Here is a 20314-nt window from a genome sequence, read left to right as displayed (position 1 = left end):
TTGAACAGATAGGGGCGCACATACATGTGAGCAATGAAAAGGGCAGAGTGTCAAGTTTCCCCTCTTACTTCCCCCAACAACAATGGATTGGAATTGACACTGCTACCCCAGAACTCTGGTGGAGAAGGAGCATTGTGACAACCCCAGCTCAGGCCAGGAGCCCATTCAGAAGGCCTGGATGGTGGGATTTGGCCCCAGTCAGCTGCATCCTGCAGACTGGAGACCTAAGGGAGAGAAGGCTACATCCCTTGTCACAACACAACCCCAAACCCTGTGCAGCGAGAGGCCCCATGTGGATAGGGTTTTGTCTTATCTTGGCGTCTGGGGTGGCCCCAGCAGGATATGAATAGTCAGTGGGGCTGCTCACATCGGAGACCTCCCTTCCCTCCTGCTCACTCTCCTTTCCTATCTCTTCTTTGCTCAAGCATGGGATGTTCTGTGTTCTAGTTTAACCAAAGGGGCTGTTCTCTTTGACCAGGTGATTGTCCCCTTCACACCTGGTATCCCACTCTGCCTTTGACTTATTGTTTAGCCTTGGGAATGTTATTTGTCCTCTCAGAATTACAATATCTTTATCTGAGCATAAAAAGTTTAGATGGACTAGATCAGCGGCTGGGGAAGAGGCTCAAAGCCTATCATAGGGATGCTGGGTGAGGGAAGAACAGGGAACACTGAGCCAGGAGTCTCCAGGTCCCACCCCTACCCCAGCTTGCTTCAATCAGAGCCAGGCTGTTTTTGTTTTATATATTGGGGTGTCACATATAATTCAATTTTGGGGGGTAGAAGTCTGCATCTAGCCATGTTTTAAAAGCCAATGAACCAGATATATTCTTCTTGCACCTGAGCCTCAGTTACCTTCTGAGTTATGATTATGTGACATAATACAGGTAAAACACTTAGAACAGCATCTGGCACATAATAATGACGATGGCAAGAATAGCTGCCATTTATTGAGCACTGATTATGTGCCAGGCATTGCTCAAAGGCTATACACTTGGATCAACTCGTTTGATCCTTCCAAACCTGCACAGAGAAGTTTGGCAACCTGGCCAAGATCACACAACTAATGAGGAGCACAATGGAGATCTGAATACAGGCCATGTGGCCCCAGCGCCCTGATTCATAATCGGTACATGCATTGTTTCCAAATATATATTTAGGTTTATTCTTACTGTTGTTTCCATTTGAAATTTGTTGTACCCCCTCATCTATACAATGGGCTGAGTTTGCCTCGCAGTCTGACTGTGTGACGAAAATCAGATCATGACTGCAAAGTGGGTGTTCTAGAGCCTGCTCTGGCAGCCAGGCCGGGCTGCACGGTGCTCTTGTGTTGATGCGCCAACTCTACTGAGGCAAAAAGCCTACAGTCTGAAGCCACTTCTCCAAACAGTGGGCAGTGGGAAATGGCTGAGTTCGCTAAGAAAGTAAGGACTGGCTCATGTACTCGGAGCCTAGAAGAAGAAACCAGGCAGCAGATCTAGTGGGAACTTATAAGGTGACTTGATGCCCCACATGGGACAGGACTCTACTGATTTGCTGTGTTTCAGCCCTCACTGATCCTGTCCCTCTCAATCTCCATTCGTCTGGTTTGGTCTTCCTTCTTCCGTTTTTACTTGTGTTTTGAACCCTCTACTTTTCTATTCCTCTGTCTTCCCTCTCCTTGCTGAGCAAGACTCTTAATAACTTGCTAAACCACAACCTCATATTTCTTCTATTTCCACTTTCCAGGGGAATTTTGCAGCCAGTCCCGACTGTTTCTCCTGATCTATCCTCCCTTCTCTGGCCACACTCATCCCTTCTTGGACCCTACGCACCCTCCCCAAGCTAGTTTCCTTGACTTTAACCCTCTCAGCAACGCATTGCTAAATTGCAGAGTCTTGCCCCTTCCCACCTTTACTTGGCGGTCAGAGCCACTAACTCCCTGCTTAAGTCCCTTCCCTTTTCTGGGTCTTAGTTTCTTGCCTGTTAAAGAATGAAGGGGAGTGATGGGGGTTGGACTAAATGATATCTGAGGAGCTTTCTATCTGTAATTTCCAACAGTTTTACATCTGATCCACCGAGAAAATGGAATTTTCTTGGCCACTTCTTTCTATTTCCTTTCTCTCTATATATGTATTATACTTTTGGGGGATGGATGGGGGGCACAGGGAACTTTGAAAGCATAACATGGAGCCAGAATCTGAGGAATTAGGAGATGAAGGAGATAGAGGAGGGAAACAAGAGTTGCAGAACTTTCAAAGTAACAAAAGCACACTGGGGCAGTGAGGCTGGGCCAGTGCCCACTTAGTGGAGGAGCAGCATTTTGCAAGCCAAGTAACTTTAGAAAAATGGTCCTCTCAGCTGGGGTTGGAGTCAAAGGAAAGTCAAGGAGCTGTATGCCCAGAACCAGGGCAGGAGCAGCAGCGCATCACCACCTCCAGGTGTAGCACGACCCTGGGGATTCAGTTCCATATCCCTCGGCATCACCACCCTCCCATTCTGGACAAACTGGAACAAGAGGCACTGGGAACGCAGCCCCTGAGGGGCCAAGTTCCTATTTCAAAGGTGCTTAGTCAAGTTGCAGTGACAAACATGGAGATAAATAGGGTGCCCCTTACATTTTCCAAGGTGCCTTCAATCTCTTGTCTTTTTGGCCCTTACACCAACCCTGTGAGATAGGAGGAGAGGAAATGTGTATCCCATTTACGGAGACAACTGAGGGTCAAAGGGGAGATAGAATTTGCTGAAGCTGATCTAACCAGCAAGTGGAGAGCTGAGACTTAAGTCTAAGGGCTTAGACTCCAGAGCCAACGCTCTGTTCAAAGCATAATTTTTTTTCAGACAGGATCTCACCCTGTCACCCAGACTGACCTGTAATGACATGATTACGGCCCACTGAAGCCTCAACCTTCTGGGCTCAAGCCATCCTCCCATCTCAGCCTCCTGAGGTGGGACTACAGGCATGTGCCACCACACCTGGCTAATTTTTTTATATTTTTGGTAGGGAAGGGGTCTCCCTATGTTGCCTAGGCTGGTCTCAAACTCTTAGACGAAAATGATCCTTCCACCTTGACCTCCCAAATTGCTGGATTATAGGCATAAGTCACCACACCCAACCTCGAATTTTCAACAGCTTTGACAATAGAAGATTTCTGGAAAGGTGAAAAAAAAATCTTTTCAGAGTGGCTAACTCTGAAAAGTGAGAGTGAAAGATTATGGGTTGGAATTTTCACTCAGAATGCGTATTTTATTTTTAATCCATACGTGAAAGGAAATAGCTCAAATACAAGGCATGATCCATGCTATAATACAGATAGTAAGACAGGGATTTGAAAGAGGGAGGAAACAGTATTTAGGCTGAGCTTCAGAGAATGGCAGAGGTCTAAACAGATTGAGATGGGGTTTGGGGGGAGCCTGAGAATCTCAGAGACTACAGCAGTTAGCCATTCCAACTCAGCAGCTGTTGCTGACTTCTGAGACAACAGGCTTGCCTAGAAGGAATTCTTCCCAAACAATTAGTTGCACATAGTGGCTAGGATTTCCTGTTTTCCTTCCTTTCCTCATTTTATATTGTGAGATACCTGAGCCAGAGCCCCAGGCTTGGGAAACACCTGCTGTATCCACAAGCCCTCTACCTGGGCTACAGTCTCGGCTTGCTCTGAGATGTCCAGCTGACCCGAGCCAGTTTGGCCAAACACAGACACGTACAGAGGGAGCCACAAAAACCAGCAGACTTAAAAACAGAAGAGGGCCCCAGCCAGGCCTGTCCCCTGCCCCACAACTGCTTTGAACTTTTTCGCCCATCCAGGATTCAGTGTCAAACTATCATATGATCAGACCAATTAAATTTTTGGCAAATCACATTGTTCACATTTTTTGGAAAATCAAAGTCAAAAACAGTCTTAAACATAGCATGTAGGAGCTCAAAGGACCAGAGGCGCCACCGGATCCAATCCCTTCATTTTAATGATAGGAAAATTGGGGCCCAAAAAAGAAAAGGGACTTACCCAAGGATGCAGAGTCTGTTAGCAGACAAGTCAACACATTATGCCTGGTTGTATTTCAGCCACAGTGATGAATGACCCATGCTGCAAACCAGGCCTCAAAGGTGCTCATTGGCAGACATGAGAAGGAAAGCACATCTGGTCTTTGGAGACCTGAAGTGTATGAGGCACATCTGATCCTTCCATCACTCCACCCTAAGTTCCCCTCTGGCCTGCATACTGCCTTCCTGGAGTGGGGGTGGAGCTGGAGCCAGGATTCAACATCTGCCCTCTCCATCCCAGAGGCCCGGGGGCTCATTCCTGAGGTCTCTGCTCCTGCTTTCTTAATCTCAAATCAGACTTCTGGCTAGAGACAGTATCCTCCCCTTCCCCCACCCTGCTGCCTGGGCCAGTCATGGTGGTAATTTGATAGTCATGAAATAACTATAATTTGTATATTGTCTGGGATCTTACAGAGCACTCCCACTCCCATTATCACACTTAAGGTCCCACAACAGCCCAGGAGTTGGGTATTTGGATTCTTATTTTAAAACTGAGACAACTAGGGCCAGGCATGGTAGCTCATGTCTGCAATTCCAGCATTTTGGGAGGTCGAGACGGGTAGATCACTTGAGGTCAGGAGTTTGAGACTAGCCTGGCCAACACAGCAAAACTTCATCACTACTAAAAATACACAAATTAGGCTGGGTGCAGTGGCTCACGCCTGTAATCCCAGCACTTTGGGAGGCTGAGGCGTGTGTATCACCTGAGGTCAGGAGTTCAAGACCAGCCCGACCAACATGGCAAATCCCTATCTCTACTGAAAATACAAAAATTAGCTGGGCATGGTGGTACATGGCTGTAATCCTAGCTACTTGGGAGGCTAAAGCTGGAGAATCACTTAAACCCAGGAAGCAGAGGTTGCAGTGAGCGGAAATGGCACCATTGCACTCCAGGCTGGGCAACAAGAGCAAAACTCCGTCTCAAAACACAAAGAAATAAATAAATGCAAAATTTAGCTGGGTGTGGTGGTACGTGCCTGTAATTCCAGCTACTTGGGAGGCTAAGGTAGGAGAATAGACTGAACCCAAGGGGTGGAGGTTGCAGGGAGCCAAGATTGCGCCACTGCACTCTAGCCTGAGCAACAAAGCAAGACTCCATCTAAAAGAAAAAAAAAAAAAAAAACAGAAAACTGAGGCTTAGAAATGTGATGACACAGCTAGTAAGTGACAAAATCAGAATTCATACCCAGAGGTTAACGAATTTTCCAGAAATTGTATTCTTTCCACCACTCTAAGGCTACCTTTTTGGCTTGTTTCTTGGTAAGGATGGATGGATGGATGGATGCATGGATGGAGCAAATAGTTCCCAAGTACTCTGTCTGTGGCTGGCTCTGTTTCAGACATAAGGATACAGAGAAAAATGAGACGTTTCTACCCTCAAGGAGCCTACTATTTTACTTTGCGGCTCTCAGACTTTTGCATCCCCAGAGTACCTCCAATGAGCAAAAAGAATGTATTCCCCACACAGGCCTGAGAAGCTGGAGGAGAATCTCACACAGCCAAACACAAGTGAGAATTTTTTTTCAAGTCTCCACTTTTATCTTACAAATTCGTGTGAATGAGAGGGAGTTTCGCTCTTATTGCCCAGGCTGCAGTGCAATGGCGCAATCTCGGCTCACTGCAACCTCCACCTCCTGCTTTCAAGTGATTCTCCTGCCTCAGTCTCCCAAGCAGCTGGGATTACAGGAGCCAGCCACCACACCTGGCTAATTTTTGTATTTTTAGTAGAGATGGGGTTTCACCATGTTGGCCAGGCTGGTCTCGAACTCCTGACCTCATGTGATCCACCGGCCTTGACCTCCCAAAGTGCTGGGATTACAGGTGTCAGTCACTGTGCCCAGTTAATTCATGTGAATTTTGTATTCTATTCCATAAAAATTCTATGCTTGTTTTGATATGAACATTTTGTCCAGGCGAGGTGGCTCATGTCTGTAATCCCAACACTTTTGGAGGCCAAAGTGGGAGGATCAGCTGAGGTCAGGAGTTCAAGACCAGCCTGACTAACATGATGAAACCCCGTCTATACCAAAAATACAAAAATTAGCCAGGCATGGTGGCAGGCGCCTGTAATCTCAGCTACTCGGGAGGCTGAGGCAGAAGAATCACTTGAACCCGGGAGGCAGAGGTTACAGTGAGCCAAGATCATGCTGTTGCACTCCAGTCTGGGTGACAGAGCAAGACTACGTCTCAAAAAAACAAAAAACAAAAAAAACACAAAGAAAATTTTGCCCACAGATCTTTCAGATCTTTTTGGAAAATACAAGCCATTCCAAGCAGATGCTCTTGGAAGTCTCCTCTAGGAAGAGGTTCTGCCTACCCATAGCCTCAGGGAAGACAATGGTATGTTTTTGTGTGATGAAGACCGTGTTATTCCATGAAACTAAAATTTTGGTAAATAGACTCTGTGTGTGTTTGCACACAACACATGTGACACATGTACATGTGTAGAAGCTTCAGATGTAAGCAGAGCTGGTTTCCTCGCAGAGCTATATGTTTCTTTGGCACCCAAAAATGATCCACACTTTTACCCTGGCAACTATCTGTAAACTCGTCATGTTCCTCAGCCCAAAAAGCAGAACTGAAAAGAACCCTAGGAGTTCTGGAAGGGTTTTTTTTTTAAAGACCTTTTGTATTGGCCCTTCTAGCAACAGTGGCAGGGAAACAAGATGGCACCTGCCTCCCAGTGACTGACAGCTGAGAGGGAAGAAAGCCAGGCAAACTTATGGCAGTGCATCTGGGGCAATGAAGTACTTATCCTAGGAGATATCTGGGGACTGGCAAAGCACTTCCCTGCTTTGGCTGGGCTTCTTAAAACAAAAAGCATGTACCTAGTAAGGCCCGAATGTTGTTCTGCTGTTTGCATGTGGTGTAATTAATTTCTATCTGTTTTTTCTTGGTTTTAATGGAAGACTCTGAGTGCCAGTGTACTTTTGTCCTCCTCCAGGAAACAAGAAAGGAGACCTGGACTCTTTCTTGGGCCATAGGTTAAAGGGAGCAGGACATCTCTGGGGTCCAGATGTGCTGATAACGGCAGTGAGATCAAAGTATGACAGCTCCAAGTGTCCAAGGGAGGTAAAGGTCTGGAGGTTAGAAAACAATTGCCCCTCCTCTTCTTAACAGTCTCCTTTTGGCCTTTTTCTTTTTCCAAACCTTGAAGGGCTTTGTGTTTTGTTTTTAATAAGGGAGGCTGTTCCCTTCCCCTGTGGAATGTATTCCCTGAAATATCCTGCTTGAGGGACAAATGGACACAGAGTTGGAAGCCTCTGTTCTCAGGAGCCCTGCTTCCTATGTTTTCATTTTTCTTCTCAAAACGCAAACCAAACTAACTCTTCCTGTTTCTGGGCTTGGGATGTGGAAGGTCACACAGCAGGAACCCTCTAGCAAACAGGTCAGAAGGGGCCTCTGAAAGCTGCCCCTTGGCTGCCTTGCCATGGGGGGAGGGCTGTTTGAATGGAATTTAGTTTTACAGAAAGAGAAGGAGGAAGAAGAGAATGACTTTCAGGCTGTGGTAAGGAATGGCTCTCCTTCTGACACCAGTTTGTTCTGTTTGCCTCTGCCCGCTCCCCAGGCAGACCAAAGTTTAGGAGCCGTGGAGCTTTTACAAGTTCAGCTGCTGATCTTCAGCCATTGGTTACCATCAGTTAGGAGTACTTGTAGGGAAGAGTAACCAGGACTGTGAGAAACGATTTTAGGAGCTCAGAAAGAACAGATTCCGGGAAGGGCATTATAGATGAGTAGAGATTTGGGTTCTAGTCTCAGTTTTGCCTCCAACTAACTCTATGCTGTTGTGTGGATCACTTATTTTCTCTTGGCTTCATTATCCAGCTGCAATGAGAACATTGGACTGCATGAGCTACAAGATTCCTCCTACCTTAGACTTTGGGAAATTCTAAATGCCAGCAGATTGGCCTTGAGGAAGAAGGAACAGACTTCTTCAAAGAGACTCCAAGGGGTGAAGACAGGACCACTGGGTGGAAGTTGTTATGAGGCAGATTCTGGCTCAATATAAAGAACTTTTAACAGTATAGAATGAAAAAGGATGCTTCACCATACCTGAAGCGTTTGGTCAGAGCCCAAGTTGGGCATGTAGCAGGAAAGGTAAAAAAGGGAATATTGAACGCCAGACTCAAGCTACGATTGCCAACATTTACTTTAATCCAGCCAACTACAGTCTCCAAATGATCTTCAAAAAGTCAATTAGATTTGGTTGAATGAAGCAGGAATGAGATATCCCATAACTCTGTCTTCCTCTCATGTCCCCTATAAAATCTCTGGGGACATTAGGGCTCCTCAGTACTCCGTATCAAAAGCATGGGTTAATATAGTCCTTAAGTGCCCTTCCTGCCTTGAGATGTGAGGTGACCTCCAAGTTTCAAGAGTTTGGTGAAAATGCATTTTACATGGATCTGCACCATTGGCTGGAGCCATTGGACCCTCAAGGCCCTGTCGCAAGAGGTTTTGTCATGTGGAGCCAGTGGGACTCTATGTTGATCTGTAATAGCTAGTTCAGAGCTGAAATGATAGGGAAGAAAGTCCGCTGAAAGGAAGAAGTCACCAGCCCAATTACCAGAAGTTCTTTTGCTATGCCATCAAAATAAAAGCCAGTCCTTGGCAGACTCATTGTTTATATGAGGCCTTATGCTTAGTTCTGGGATTCCAGGGGTCAGTCAGATGTAGCCATTGTTCACCAAGAGCTCATGGTCTGTGGGAGAGACAGGAAAGAAAAGAGGCCAGTGCAGAACAGTATGATGTTTTATAATGTAATAGCTATGGACAAGATGGGAAGGGAGGCCAGGAGGTGGCTTGACAGGCCAAGAAGGGGGCTGGCAAAAACACACTCAGTGGAGAGTCCAATATGAGAACTCACTGTCTGTCTAGGAAATAGTGAATTGTCCCATGGGGCTCAGAAATATAGGAACGAGGTGGGAGAGGAAGCAAGAAGGATAGGCTGTCTAAGCTTGAAAGACCTTGAATGCCAGAGCAAAAAAGTTGGACTTTGACCAAAGGTAGGAAACAATCAGAGATTTTTGAGGATGCCTGAATTTTTTTTTTAAAGAGAGAACTATGGCAGCAGTATGGATGGTAAACTGGAACGGTGACCATGGTGGCAGGAAGACCAGTTAAGAAGTGGCCACAAGCATCAAGTCCAGAGCTGCTAGGGTCCAGATGGAGGGAAAATTGAACAAAGTGACACAAAAGGGATAGATTTAGGAAACTAATGACAAAAAGGGGTAGATTTAGGAAGCCTTATAAAGAGCTCCCATGCACACAACTAAATGGCAACAAATTAGAAAGGTAAAGTCCAGGTAATGCCCGTGATTCTTGGTCGAGTGAATCGGTGCATGGGGTTGGTTGCTTTAACCAAGAAAGTGGATTCTGGGGAAAGAGGAGGTTTTCAGAGGAATAATAAAGAATTATGGTTTTTAGTGTTGAGCTTGAAGGATCCACAGGACCTTCTGGTGGAAGTGTCCAATAGCAATTCCCAGGCTCTTTTCAGACCTGTCTCTCCACCTGAAGTTCCCATGCCCTCTCCAGGCCCTGATTTGGAGGAGCTTACACTGTAAAAATGGCCATCTAGCCTATGCCTCGAGACATATACCTGACCTACCTCTCTAAACCTAGACCTAACTCTGTCTTACACTCCTGATAACAGCAACTGAGAACCTGGGCTTTCCAGTCCCTTGGGCCCCAAAGGAAGTCCTTACACTCCTCCACAGACCTGGAAACTCCTCCCCCGTGCCAAAGAGCATCTTGAAATTGCCCTTTCCACTGACCCTACTCCTACCCCCTTCCTTTCAGCCCGACTTCTGGAGGAGAGGGGTCTAGGGGGCGCGAAATCAAAGTGCAAAGGATCTTGAGACCTTGTAGTTCAACCTTCTCATTTTTATAGACAAGGAAACTGAGGCCCAGGGAGCAGAGGTGAATAACTCAAGGTTGCAGAAGGAGTTAATGATGGAGATGAGACTAGATCCTAGGTCTCTCAAGTCACAGCTGAGCATTTTACCTTGGCTGAATTCACTATAGATCATGGTTAAAAGATTTCCTGTCTCAAATGATAATAAATTCCAGATGCCCCTTAACTAAGTAGATCTTTATACTATTCCAAGTTGCTGGGTAAAATATCTGTCAAATGTTAGATAAGCCATGCCCTGCGAATGTTCTTTGTAAAATAACAAATGTTAAATGACCAGATCTGTCGAGACTTAGTTATAAGAATGATTTGGTCATTTTCAAAGGAAAGGATGTGGATTGAATTATTATGATGATGATGACTTTCATATGCTTAGTATTTTTGTCTACCGCCCTTCTGAGCCTTGGAGGTGACAGACAGCAAATAGCATGTTAAATAAATGTATGTGTTTCTATTTTCTACCTTTCAAATCTGTCTACCCGCCCCCTCAGAGCTGGGGGGAGGGGTCTGGGGCAGCTGATGGATGAGTCTGATGCTGAGGCCAAGCCTGCAGCCAGACTGGAGCCAGCTGGGTGGTGAGCAGGGGCTCTTGTTTCAGGCAAACTATTACCCCCCAGGCCACCTCAGCCACTTCAGCAGGAGCCTGAAGTGAAGTCCTGAATGGCTCCGGGCAACAAAAGGAGCTTTGTGCACTGGGAGCAGGGGACCTCGGGGAAGATTTGGTGCAAAGGTGGTGGGAGAGAAGGTCAGCAGCCTCCTCACCTCTGCGGGCTGCTGGAAAGCGAGCTAATGGACTGACTCCACAGAGTGTGGGTTTTGTAAGTCAAGGAGTCATTGAATTTCAGAGCAGCAAGATACCGTAGAGGTCATTTAGAGCAAGCTATTCATTTTATAGATAGAGACACTAAGGTCCAGAGAGGGAAAGGGACAGGCCCAAGGACACACAGCTGGCAAAGGTCACAGCCCAAACTGGAACTAGAGCTTCTGGCCCCAATCAAGTATTCTCTCTTCAGTACTTAAGAAGCAGTTTTGAGTTGTGGGTTTTATTTGGAAGAAGAGGGTTCCTTCCCATTTTAGGAGCAATTAGTGCTCAAGCAACAGGATATTAGGGCCTGGAAGAAATATGAAGTGATGCTGGGAGCCTGAGAGCATGTAGCACGTCTCGGAGTGAGTCTCGAAGTCCTGAACCTCCTCCTGAGCTGCTGGTTTTACTACTGCTAGCTCTGTGTTTCTCTGTGTTTGATACATATTGGAATAGGATGATTTGGGGCGGTACATTGGCATTTGCATCATGATAGACATATATTTAATTTACTACATGTTAGGAAAAACGTAACTAGTGCCTCAAACCTAATTTCATAGGTATTACAGCTTAGGGTGAGGTTATTATTTAAAATTGGGTTGATTGAAAGAAAAATATTAAGTATTTAATGGCATGGATGATGTGATGGCAAAAATTCTGAAGTTGGTTCACAAATAAGTGACATCTGGAAAACACTGTGCTAGTGGCTTCTTGGACTGTGATAGTACGGACTTCAAAAGTAATTCAGGTCATAGTCTTGGACCACATGTGTTGAAGCCACTTGGACATTCTTAATGCTCTCCTATAAGGTCGTACCAAGCAATCCTATGACAGCCCTTCCAAGGTTTCCTCTGTCAGTGGGACCACTAGAACCAAAGCAATGGTGTGTCAGATAAATCTTTACTTGATTTATCCTAATAGAAAGAAGATGAGCTGGGTATGGTGATGTCCACCTCAGTCCCAGCTTATGAGGAGGCTGAAGTGGGAGGATCACTTAAACCCAGGAGATTGAGGCTGCAGTGAGTTATGTTGCACCACTGTGCTTCAGCCTGAGTGACAGAGATCCTGTCTCAAAGAAAAAAAGAAGGAGGGGAGGAAAGGAAGGGAAGGGGAAAGGAGGGAAGAAGAGGAAAGAGAGAGAGAGAAAAAGAAAGAAGGAAAGAAAGAGAGAAAGAAAGAAAAAGAAAAAAGAAAGAGAAAGAAAGGAAGAAAAGAAAGAAAGAAGGAAAGAAAAAGAAAGAAAGAAGGAAAGAAAGAAAGAAAGAAAGTAGGGAGGGAAGGAAGGAGGGAAATTATATGCAACTGTCAGCCTTGTCAGTATCTTGACATTTTTGTCACTAAAATGTCCCCCACTGGTTCTCTTCTCTACCTCTTCTGTTCTGCTCTGATGGCACTTGGGAGAAATGGCATAGGAGAATGCGACAGGCTCAATGTACAGATGAGAACACTTGGTATCATTCCACCATGAATGGCACAGTCAAGACTGGGTCCTAAAGGAATGCTGATTCCACCATCCCATATTTCCTGTCCTGAGATTCCTGCTTCAAGACGCTGTCTGCAGCTCCCCTCAGCCTCACCCCCACATCAGTCAGGCAGTGCCAGCCCCTACCGCAGTACCATCTAGCACAGCTCACTTGCTTCAGACCTTCTAAACTCACTGAGGGCCAAGAAGTTACTAACATTGATCACCTCTAAGAGAATTGCTGAGTGGTTGGGGACTTGGGGTGAGAAGAGACTTTGTATTTTTGTACCTCTTGAATTTTGAAACCTGTGAAGCTATTATCTATTTAATAATGCATAACAAAACAGATGAAAAGTTCTGCTCACTCCCTGACCAAAATTTCAGAAATAATCAATCACATTTGTTCAGCACTTTGACATTTGTACTGTATATATTGTGATCCATATGAGACTCCCATGCAATAAGCTTCATTTTGTGGATGTGGACACCGGTCCAGACAGAGGAAGCTGCTTGCCTGGGTTCACAAGGTGAATCTATGATGAAAGTTGGGCTAAAATCCATGCACCTTGATTTCCAGTGCCTTGCTGCTACCATTTCCACATCCACATAAACTCATAATTTATGCCAGATTGTTTTTGAATCTGCCTGAGACAATGTGTTCCCATTTGCCTTTAAATAGACATTTTCAAACTTTAACCTAAGAAATAGCAGAAAGATCAGTCCCATCTCAGCTTTGTAGGTGGCAACCTCCTCTGCCTGACCCCAACCCCCAAAGTATACTCCTGTCTCCTCTGGAAGCCACAGACCACTCAGCCACTTGGTGCCCACCCTCCCAAACCTCAGTGCTGGCATCTCTGCCTGGCACAGATATTCTAAAGAGGCAACTTAGCAGCTGTGAGTAAATTCGTCTGGGGGGGTCACTATTTCAGGGCCTGAGGGGTTTCTTTTTAGCCTTTGCAGCTGGTGTCTCTGAAATGGAGAAGCGTGCCCTTCCCTTAGCATGGGCAGTGCACAGACCTTGTGCCCCCAGAAGTCTCTGTTGCAAAGCAGAAACTGCCCAGCAAGAAGCCATGGAATGATGATGAGAGGGGAAAGGCAGCGTGGGGAAGTAGAGAAGCAGATGTATGCTGCATGCTGATCAAAGCAGTGTTCCTGCTTCAAAATAAATCTTCACTTATCTGCTGTCATGGCAATGCAAATAAACCCCTTACCCCGTCAGTTTTTGCTTTATAGCAGCCACTACCCAAAACTCAGAATTGTAAGATGGAAAAGTCCTTGGGAAGTCACTAGAATCCCCTCTCTGCATCCTAGTATGTTTGCCCAAACCAGCTCCAACTACTTTGGAAGGTCCTTATTAGTAAGGGTTCTGGTTTTCTCCTCCAATATCTTCCCGGGATGCCTCTCACAGGCCCTTATCATGCCACTTGTTAATTGATGCCTTTCTGTTTTGGCAACCCCATCCCTAACTGTCACCTAGGGGCTATGTTCATTCAAGTCATGAGCTCATCCTGATGAAAAATTGGAGCCAATGGGAATGGCTGAAGTTGGGCTGGAGCCAGGAGGATGGCCTTGATGACCTCAGCAAAGCCCAGCTGATACCAGGAGTTCAGGCTCTGACACCAAACTCTTCCCTGACCAGTAGCCTTCTTTCTCTTCCTCCACAAAGCTGTTATCCCTCTCTAGACAACTGTGTCCAGAATGCCATCCACTTATCCACACCCAAGTAGGACACCAGAGGCAGCAAGCAGATAGAAAGTTGGGCTCAAAGAAACTTGTGAGAGAGCAAAAGGAAAAGGCTACACATTTCCCCTCAGTCTAATGAACTCTGAAGCCTACCTCCTCTTGGAAACCTTCTATATAAAGCAAGTGCTGGGAATATAATAGACACTGAACCCCAAACGCCAAGTCTCTTTCCTTTATCCTCCACTTACCTGTTTTCCCTCCTGATGCATCTCCCACCCCTAATACACTTCCCAGTGGAAAGAGGGCATTTGAGAACAAGAGTTGCGTATGGGTGGCTGCCACTTGCTGAAAGCTCTGGAGGGAAGTCCTCCTCTGGCTCTCTGACAAGAGCAAAACTTCCAGCTGAGAAATAAAGAGGTTCTGCAAGTGAGCCAAAAAGCTGGGCCCAAGTGGGTCAGTAGATGTCCAGTGGAGGGAGACAGAGAGGATGTCTCTGGCTTTTGCATCTCAGCCGTTGGCTCTGCTGCGCGGAGACCTGATCAGCTGTCCCATGAGGACCACTGAGAAGCTCAGTCTGTTTGTATGCCACTTGCAATGCCCACCTCATGTACTTACCAGCATTCTTCTTCACCTGCAGCAATGGGAAGCACTGTGAAAGAAACAAAGAAGAAGTCAAGGCAGTGCAGAGATGCAATATCCAAACTGAAAGCGATCTTAAAGTTAGCAAATTTCATCTACTTACAGAAAGACACATGGAACTCCAAAGAAAAGGAAAATAAAGTAAGGACCAAAGTGGAGCCCAGACTCCCGGCTGCCTACTCCATAAAACTGTACATTCTGCTACCCCATGGCTAATCCTGCTGGATCACTTCACTCTCCCTGAATGGAGAGTGCCCACAGGTCAGGGAGTTGGAGACAGTCTGCCACAGCTCACAGTACTGTTTCAAGGCCTGATAAGAAAGATTATCAAAGTATAAGTCAACATTTGCTTGGCACATACCATCCTTGATATATAGCATCAACAAGGCTAGAAGCAGGGTGTGTTGGTGGCAAGAGCAATATTTAGAATCACAGAGCCCTGCTTACTGATTACGTGGCATTGAACATCACTCATAACCTCTTGAGCCTCAGTGTCTGCATTTGTAAGACTAGGAGAGCAATAATCCTGACTTCACAGGCTTTGTGACAAATTAACATACATGAAGGCACTTTTTAAAATGATTAAGCACTCTGTAAATTCATACATCCAACAAATATTTATACACTATCAATGCCCTGCAGAGCAGTATGCTAGATGCTAAGGATATAGCAGTGGCCTAGACAGATGAGATTCTCATGCAGCTGAACTCCTCGTGGGAAGAGACAAATGATAAATCAGTAAACAAAGAAATAAGAAAATTCCAGGAAAAATCACTAAGAACCAAGAAGGGGAAATTTTTAAAGACAGGATGAAGGTAGAGAGTGATCACGTAGGGGGAATAGGGAGGTGGCCAGAGGGGTCTCTTTAAGGAGCTGAACTTTGAGCAGAGACACAGATGACAAGAAGTTGTCAGCAGTGTAAAGAGCTGACTGAAGAGGATTTCAGGCAGAGGGTGAAGAGAGATGGGAAGGCCAAATTATGAGAGGCTTTGAAGGCCAGGGTAAGGATTTGGGCTTTGATTCAAATTACAGTAGGTAGCCATTGGCAAATATAGAGATGGAGAATGACAAGATCTGATTTCTACCTTCAAGAGGTCACTCTGGCTCCTGGGTAGAAAGTGGATTGTAGAGCCAGGGTGGAAGTGGGGAGATCTATTAGGAGGCTTTTGCAGTAGTTCAGGCAAACAGTGTCAGTGGCTTGGGCTAAAATGGCAGTAGTAGAGACATTCATTCAATAGTTAAGGAGGAGAGAAAAGAAAGAAGGAAGGGTACTTCTTAGAGGTAGAAGGGTCTTCTTACCTATTCTGCTTTTACACAGCCAGCCTCTAAATTAACCAAGAGGTTATCAGAAGAAAAATTGCCATAGTATGTGTCTATCTCTTATGCTCTGCACAGTGACTGCCATACCAGGTACAGACGCTTGACCACAATGATTCCTAATCCTAAGAGATTTGGTTCAGCCTTAGATCACCCTAAAATGACTAAGGGTCAGATATGCCCTTGTCGGCCACAACTGGCCACAGGAGAGAGGAGGGATGGGAGAGGTCCTCCCGAGTGTTCACTGGCAGGGCCATAAAGGGATGTTAGCATGAAGGAGATAAAAAGTTCTAGAATGAGATCGGCATGATCAGAGAAGCAAGACTGATAGAGAGTGACAGATAGGGAAGTTTGCTACAAAGCTACAAAGTGGAACTATGATTAAGCAAGTCAATATAATTCTCATTGGTGGACAAAAGGGGAAGAAAGAAGAGAAAGGGTGAGAGAGTAGAAGGACAAAGCAGGCCCCTGTGAGGTCTTAAATATGACAGTTCTGGAAAACTAAGAGATGAATCGATGGTTGGAACAGACTGTACTCTATGTTCTAGTCATATTAAATCTCCTATCCCCCCCGCACCAGCACAACCCATCATAGTTTTAACAAAATTACAGATAGTTCTGGAGATAATTAGGCCTTAAATTTAGGGATTTATAGGTTGCAAATGAGTGACCTTCCTTGGCCATTACAACCATCCTGCATAGTAGATTTTATTATCTTCAGTGACACATGAGGCAAATGGGGCCCAGAAGTAAAATGATTTGCTAAAGGTCAAGGTAAATGTCAGAACCAAGTCTATGCTTGAGGCCAATTGGCTCCCAATTTTATGGCATTCTACTTTTTTCTCCCTGGCGCCCAGAATAACCTGGATTGGATTAGGACCATGAGTCCTACTCTGCTTTTAACCTTAATCTTGATGCTATTTTGTTAGCTGAAAGACTTATAGGGGAAGATGGCATATGGACTTTTGCATCAAAGAGTTCTGCTACAAAGTAAAGGCCCTTTTTGTTTCCTCGTTGTAGAACATATCCCTCTGACTAGGAGGTTCTGAACCCAGAGGCGAAGAATCCAGTGGTTATAAAGACAGCCACTCTGGAGGAAGACCAGGATAAGTGGTGACAATCTTTTCATCCAGTGGGTCATTTGTTCATATATTCATTTATTTATTCATTCATTCATTCACTAGGTACCTCCTCAGGGCTAAGTCCTGTGCTAGGTACTCAGGAATTCATATAGATCAGACATATTCTCTGCCCTTGAGAAATTCACAGCTCAGAGGAGGAGTTAATCACATGCACAAATCATCAGAATTCAGTATGAGTGCTATCAGAGAGTATAAAGCGTTGTGGAACTGAGCAGAGGGAGTAATTCGTTGCTGGGAGTGGGGGTACATTGTCGTAAGGACCCTCATGAAGGAAGTAGCTGTTAGACCAAGTCTTGAAAGCTAAGCAGTTGTTCATCAAGAAGACAGGAGGAAAGAGCCTGGCAGGCAGAAGGGAGAGAATAGAAAAGGGTGAGGAGGTGTCAAAGCCTGCTGTTTGTCCCACCCATCAGTTCATCTCCTAATTGCCTAGAACTGTAACATTTAGGACCTCAGTCTACATGGAGAGGAGAGTGCCAGACAGAGAGTGAGAAATGAATCTGAAACAGCGGATAGGGGCCAGATCATGAAGGGCCTTGTAGGCCATCTTAAGAACTTGGGACTTTATCTAGAGCCCCATGGGGAGCCATTGAAGGGGCCTAAACACAGGAGTAACGTAGTCAGATTTATGTTTCAGAATGTTACTCTCACTGTTCAGTGAAGGATGGATTGGGAATGGGGGCCTTAGGCAAAACTAGAGAAAGGGAGATGAGAGGCAGGGCGCGGTGGCTCACGGCTGTAATCCCAGCACTTTGAGAGGCCAAGGCAGGCAGATCACCTGAGGTTGAGAGTTGAAGACCAGCCTGACCAACATAGAGAAATCTGGTCTCTACTAAAAATACAAAAAATTAGCCAGGTGTGGTGGCACATGCCTGTAATCCCAGCTACCTGGGAGGCTGAGGCAGCAGAATCGCTTGACCCCAGGAGGCGGAGGTGGTGGTGAGCCAAGATCACACCATGGCACTCCAGCCTGGGCAATAAGAGGGAAAATCCATCAGGCAGTGGTCTTTGTAGAAAGAAGGGGACCAACATATGGATGATTTACATGGTAGACCCAAAGTAAATGATAGGATGTGGGAGGATAAGAGAGGAGTCAAGGATAACCCCAGTGTTTCTGGCCTGGCAACTGGGTAGAAGGTGGTGCTATTAACTGAGGTCAGGAACAGAGGAAAAAGTGGTTTGTGGGTATATGGGAGGGACATCTTCCTATTGTAATCAATTTTTCCTTTTGGATTCTAAAAGGTCTGTGGAGCATCTGCTCCACACAGTCCACTAGGCACTGGGGTAGACCTGCAGATGCAAACATGCACAAAAGCAGATGTGTCTCCTGCCCTGGAGGAGCTCTCAGTCTAGTGGGAGGTACAATAGCCAGGCAAAAAAAGACAGATAGGGAGTTTTTTCAGAGACAAGGGAAACACATTGAAAGAGAGCAAAGAGAAAGCCAGAGCCCAAAGGAGGATAAAAACAGAAAGATGGTTGCTGGGTGAGAAGTAGGGAGGTCTGAAAGGGGTAGTTTGGAGACAAACTGCAAAGGCTATGGACAAGCTTTGTCCAGAACCAGGCTATCCTCAGCCACAAGTGGCTGGGATGGAGCTCAGTCTCCCCAACATGCTCTTTGCTCAGTCTGCAGGCTCTAGGATCAGCCCTTGTCCTACTATATGAGGGGATGTCTGGAGAGACTTTTTGTCCTTGCCTTGCCTGTTTTCTCTGCTCTACCTCTTCCTTTCCTCCCTAACCACCTCCAACACCCCACCCCCCCACCCCTGGTCAACTTTGTGCCATAGACCCAGGCCTAGGGCCACAGTCATGAGAGCACGTTCTTCACATTCCAGCCTCCCCCAGCCCTCTCAGCTGGGCCACACAGAGCCCTATTCACAGCCTGGCCCTCCCTTCTTCCAGAGTGGGCTCTCACCACCCCCAGGCCTAGCCTGAGTTTTGCCAACACAGACCATGCCACTGTGAAAAGCAGGTTCTCCTGAACCCTCTGGAGCTGATTCCTCTCTCTTGGGGTCTCTCAGCTGGAAGGTGGGTGCAGTAGGTTTGGTTACTTGTACGTGGATGAGAGTGCACACATGTTCTATGCACTTGGCAAACTTTCTCTAGGCTAGGCCTAGAATAAGGGCTGTGTTGAGCCAGACTGTCGCGGGAGACAGGGGTCAATCAGACACAGGCTGGTTTCTTAGAGCAGCTTATAGTCCAGAGACAGCTGAGTAGAGACAGAGGGTGGTATGTGGGCTGAGGCTCAATTGAGTCTGCCACCAGATCCTAAACTGGAGCACTGGTGTCATGGTGCCACTTTTAAACCCCGTGTCAATGAGACATGTGCTCACGTTTGGGATGTGATATCTGCTGGGGAGGAAGTGCTACATCCCTGGAGGATGCCAATCCTGTCCCTGAAAAGGACAGAGGAGACCTGGTTTCGAGAAGGACTGTCTGACACAGGCATTCTGGGCTTGACCCTGTACCTTTGACCAATTCCTTGCTGGGCCTCAGACTTGTGACCTAATGAGAGGTAAGTGCCCGACAATTATTCTTCCATCACAAGGAAGAGGGTGAGGAACAACCCCAGCTGGGAAGAGCAATGGAAGAAATGAATTCTAGAATGTTTTTGTAGAACTCAGAGTGTGGGACAGCCTTTTGAGGAACCCCAGAGCACCTGTCTCCTCTCTGTCTCCCCACCAAGGGTGTAGACTGTCCCACACTGGCTTGGAGTATGTGGGCCACAAAGAAGCCCTCTCAGAAAGCCTGACTTTCCATCTCTACCCACCAGGATGACTGTGGTCTAATACCTACTCATCCACCCTCGAAAAGGGCCCCCAACCTATAGCCTCAGGAATGCTGATGGTTTTATAAGCCATCCCTTGGGAAAAATTCCTACTGCCTTGGGCACTTTTCCGCTTAATTTCTTCCTACCAGTCACACTAGGATCTCCTTTCCTCCTGCCTCATCCTGACTCCTCATGTGGCCTGCAGGGCTGCTCCAGGCCTGACTCTTTGCCTTCAAGCCGCTTTCCCCCAATCTTTTTCCAGCCTTGGGCCCTACTGTCCCCGCCTCCACAGCAGGCCAGGAGTAGGGCCAGGGAGGAGAGTCCGCAGCAGCTGCAACCCCCAGGGGTTCTCTGGATAATCTCAGGAATGTAATATCCCAAAGACTTGACTTTCCCACCAACCAACAGGGACCCTCCTTCCTGCCCAGAACTCAGTAGTCTTTCCGGGAGAGGGGCCCTAGAGGGGTGAGTGTAGGAATGGGCTGAAGGGGAAAGACACGAGGATTCCAGTGTGGGATGGAGCTTCTTTTCCAGACTCTGAACTAGTCTGACCAGGGATGGGAGCAGGGG

At 46.4% G+C, this 20314-nt stretch overlaps 1 protein-coding gene across 2 annotated transcripts in view; it reads right to left on the bottom strand.

Annotated features, from left to right (window-relative positions):
* The window catches only part of STARD8 (StAR related lipid transfer domain containing 8), a 78197-nt gene that overhangs the window by 45644 nt on the left and 12239 nt on the right, over positions 1 to 20314 (bottom strand). Inside the window, exon 2 of one of the 2 annotated variants that reach the window (XM_035288326.3) lies at positions 14498 to 14531. In XM_035288326.3, coding sequence (XP_035144217.3) covers positions 14498 to 14531 — 34 coding nt within the window. Of the gene's footprint in view, positions 1 to 14497; positions 14532 to 20314 lie in introns of those variants that run through there. The other variant, XM_078363396.1, reaches the window with a different exon arrangement.

The sequence above is a fragment of the Callithrix jacchus genome, chromosome X (assembly GCF_049354715.1).
Source record: "Callithrix jacchus isolate 240 chromosome X, calJac240_pri, whole genome shotgun sequence".
Lineage (NCBI taxonomy): Eukaryota > Metazoa > Chordata > Mammalia > Primates > Cebidae > Callithrix > Callithrix jacchus.
The sequence above is the reverse complement of the archived record's forward strand: the minus strand, read 5'-3'. Positions and strand labels throughout refer to the sequence as shown.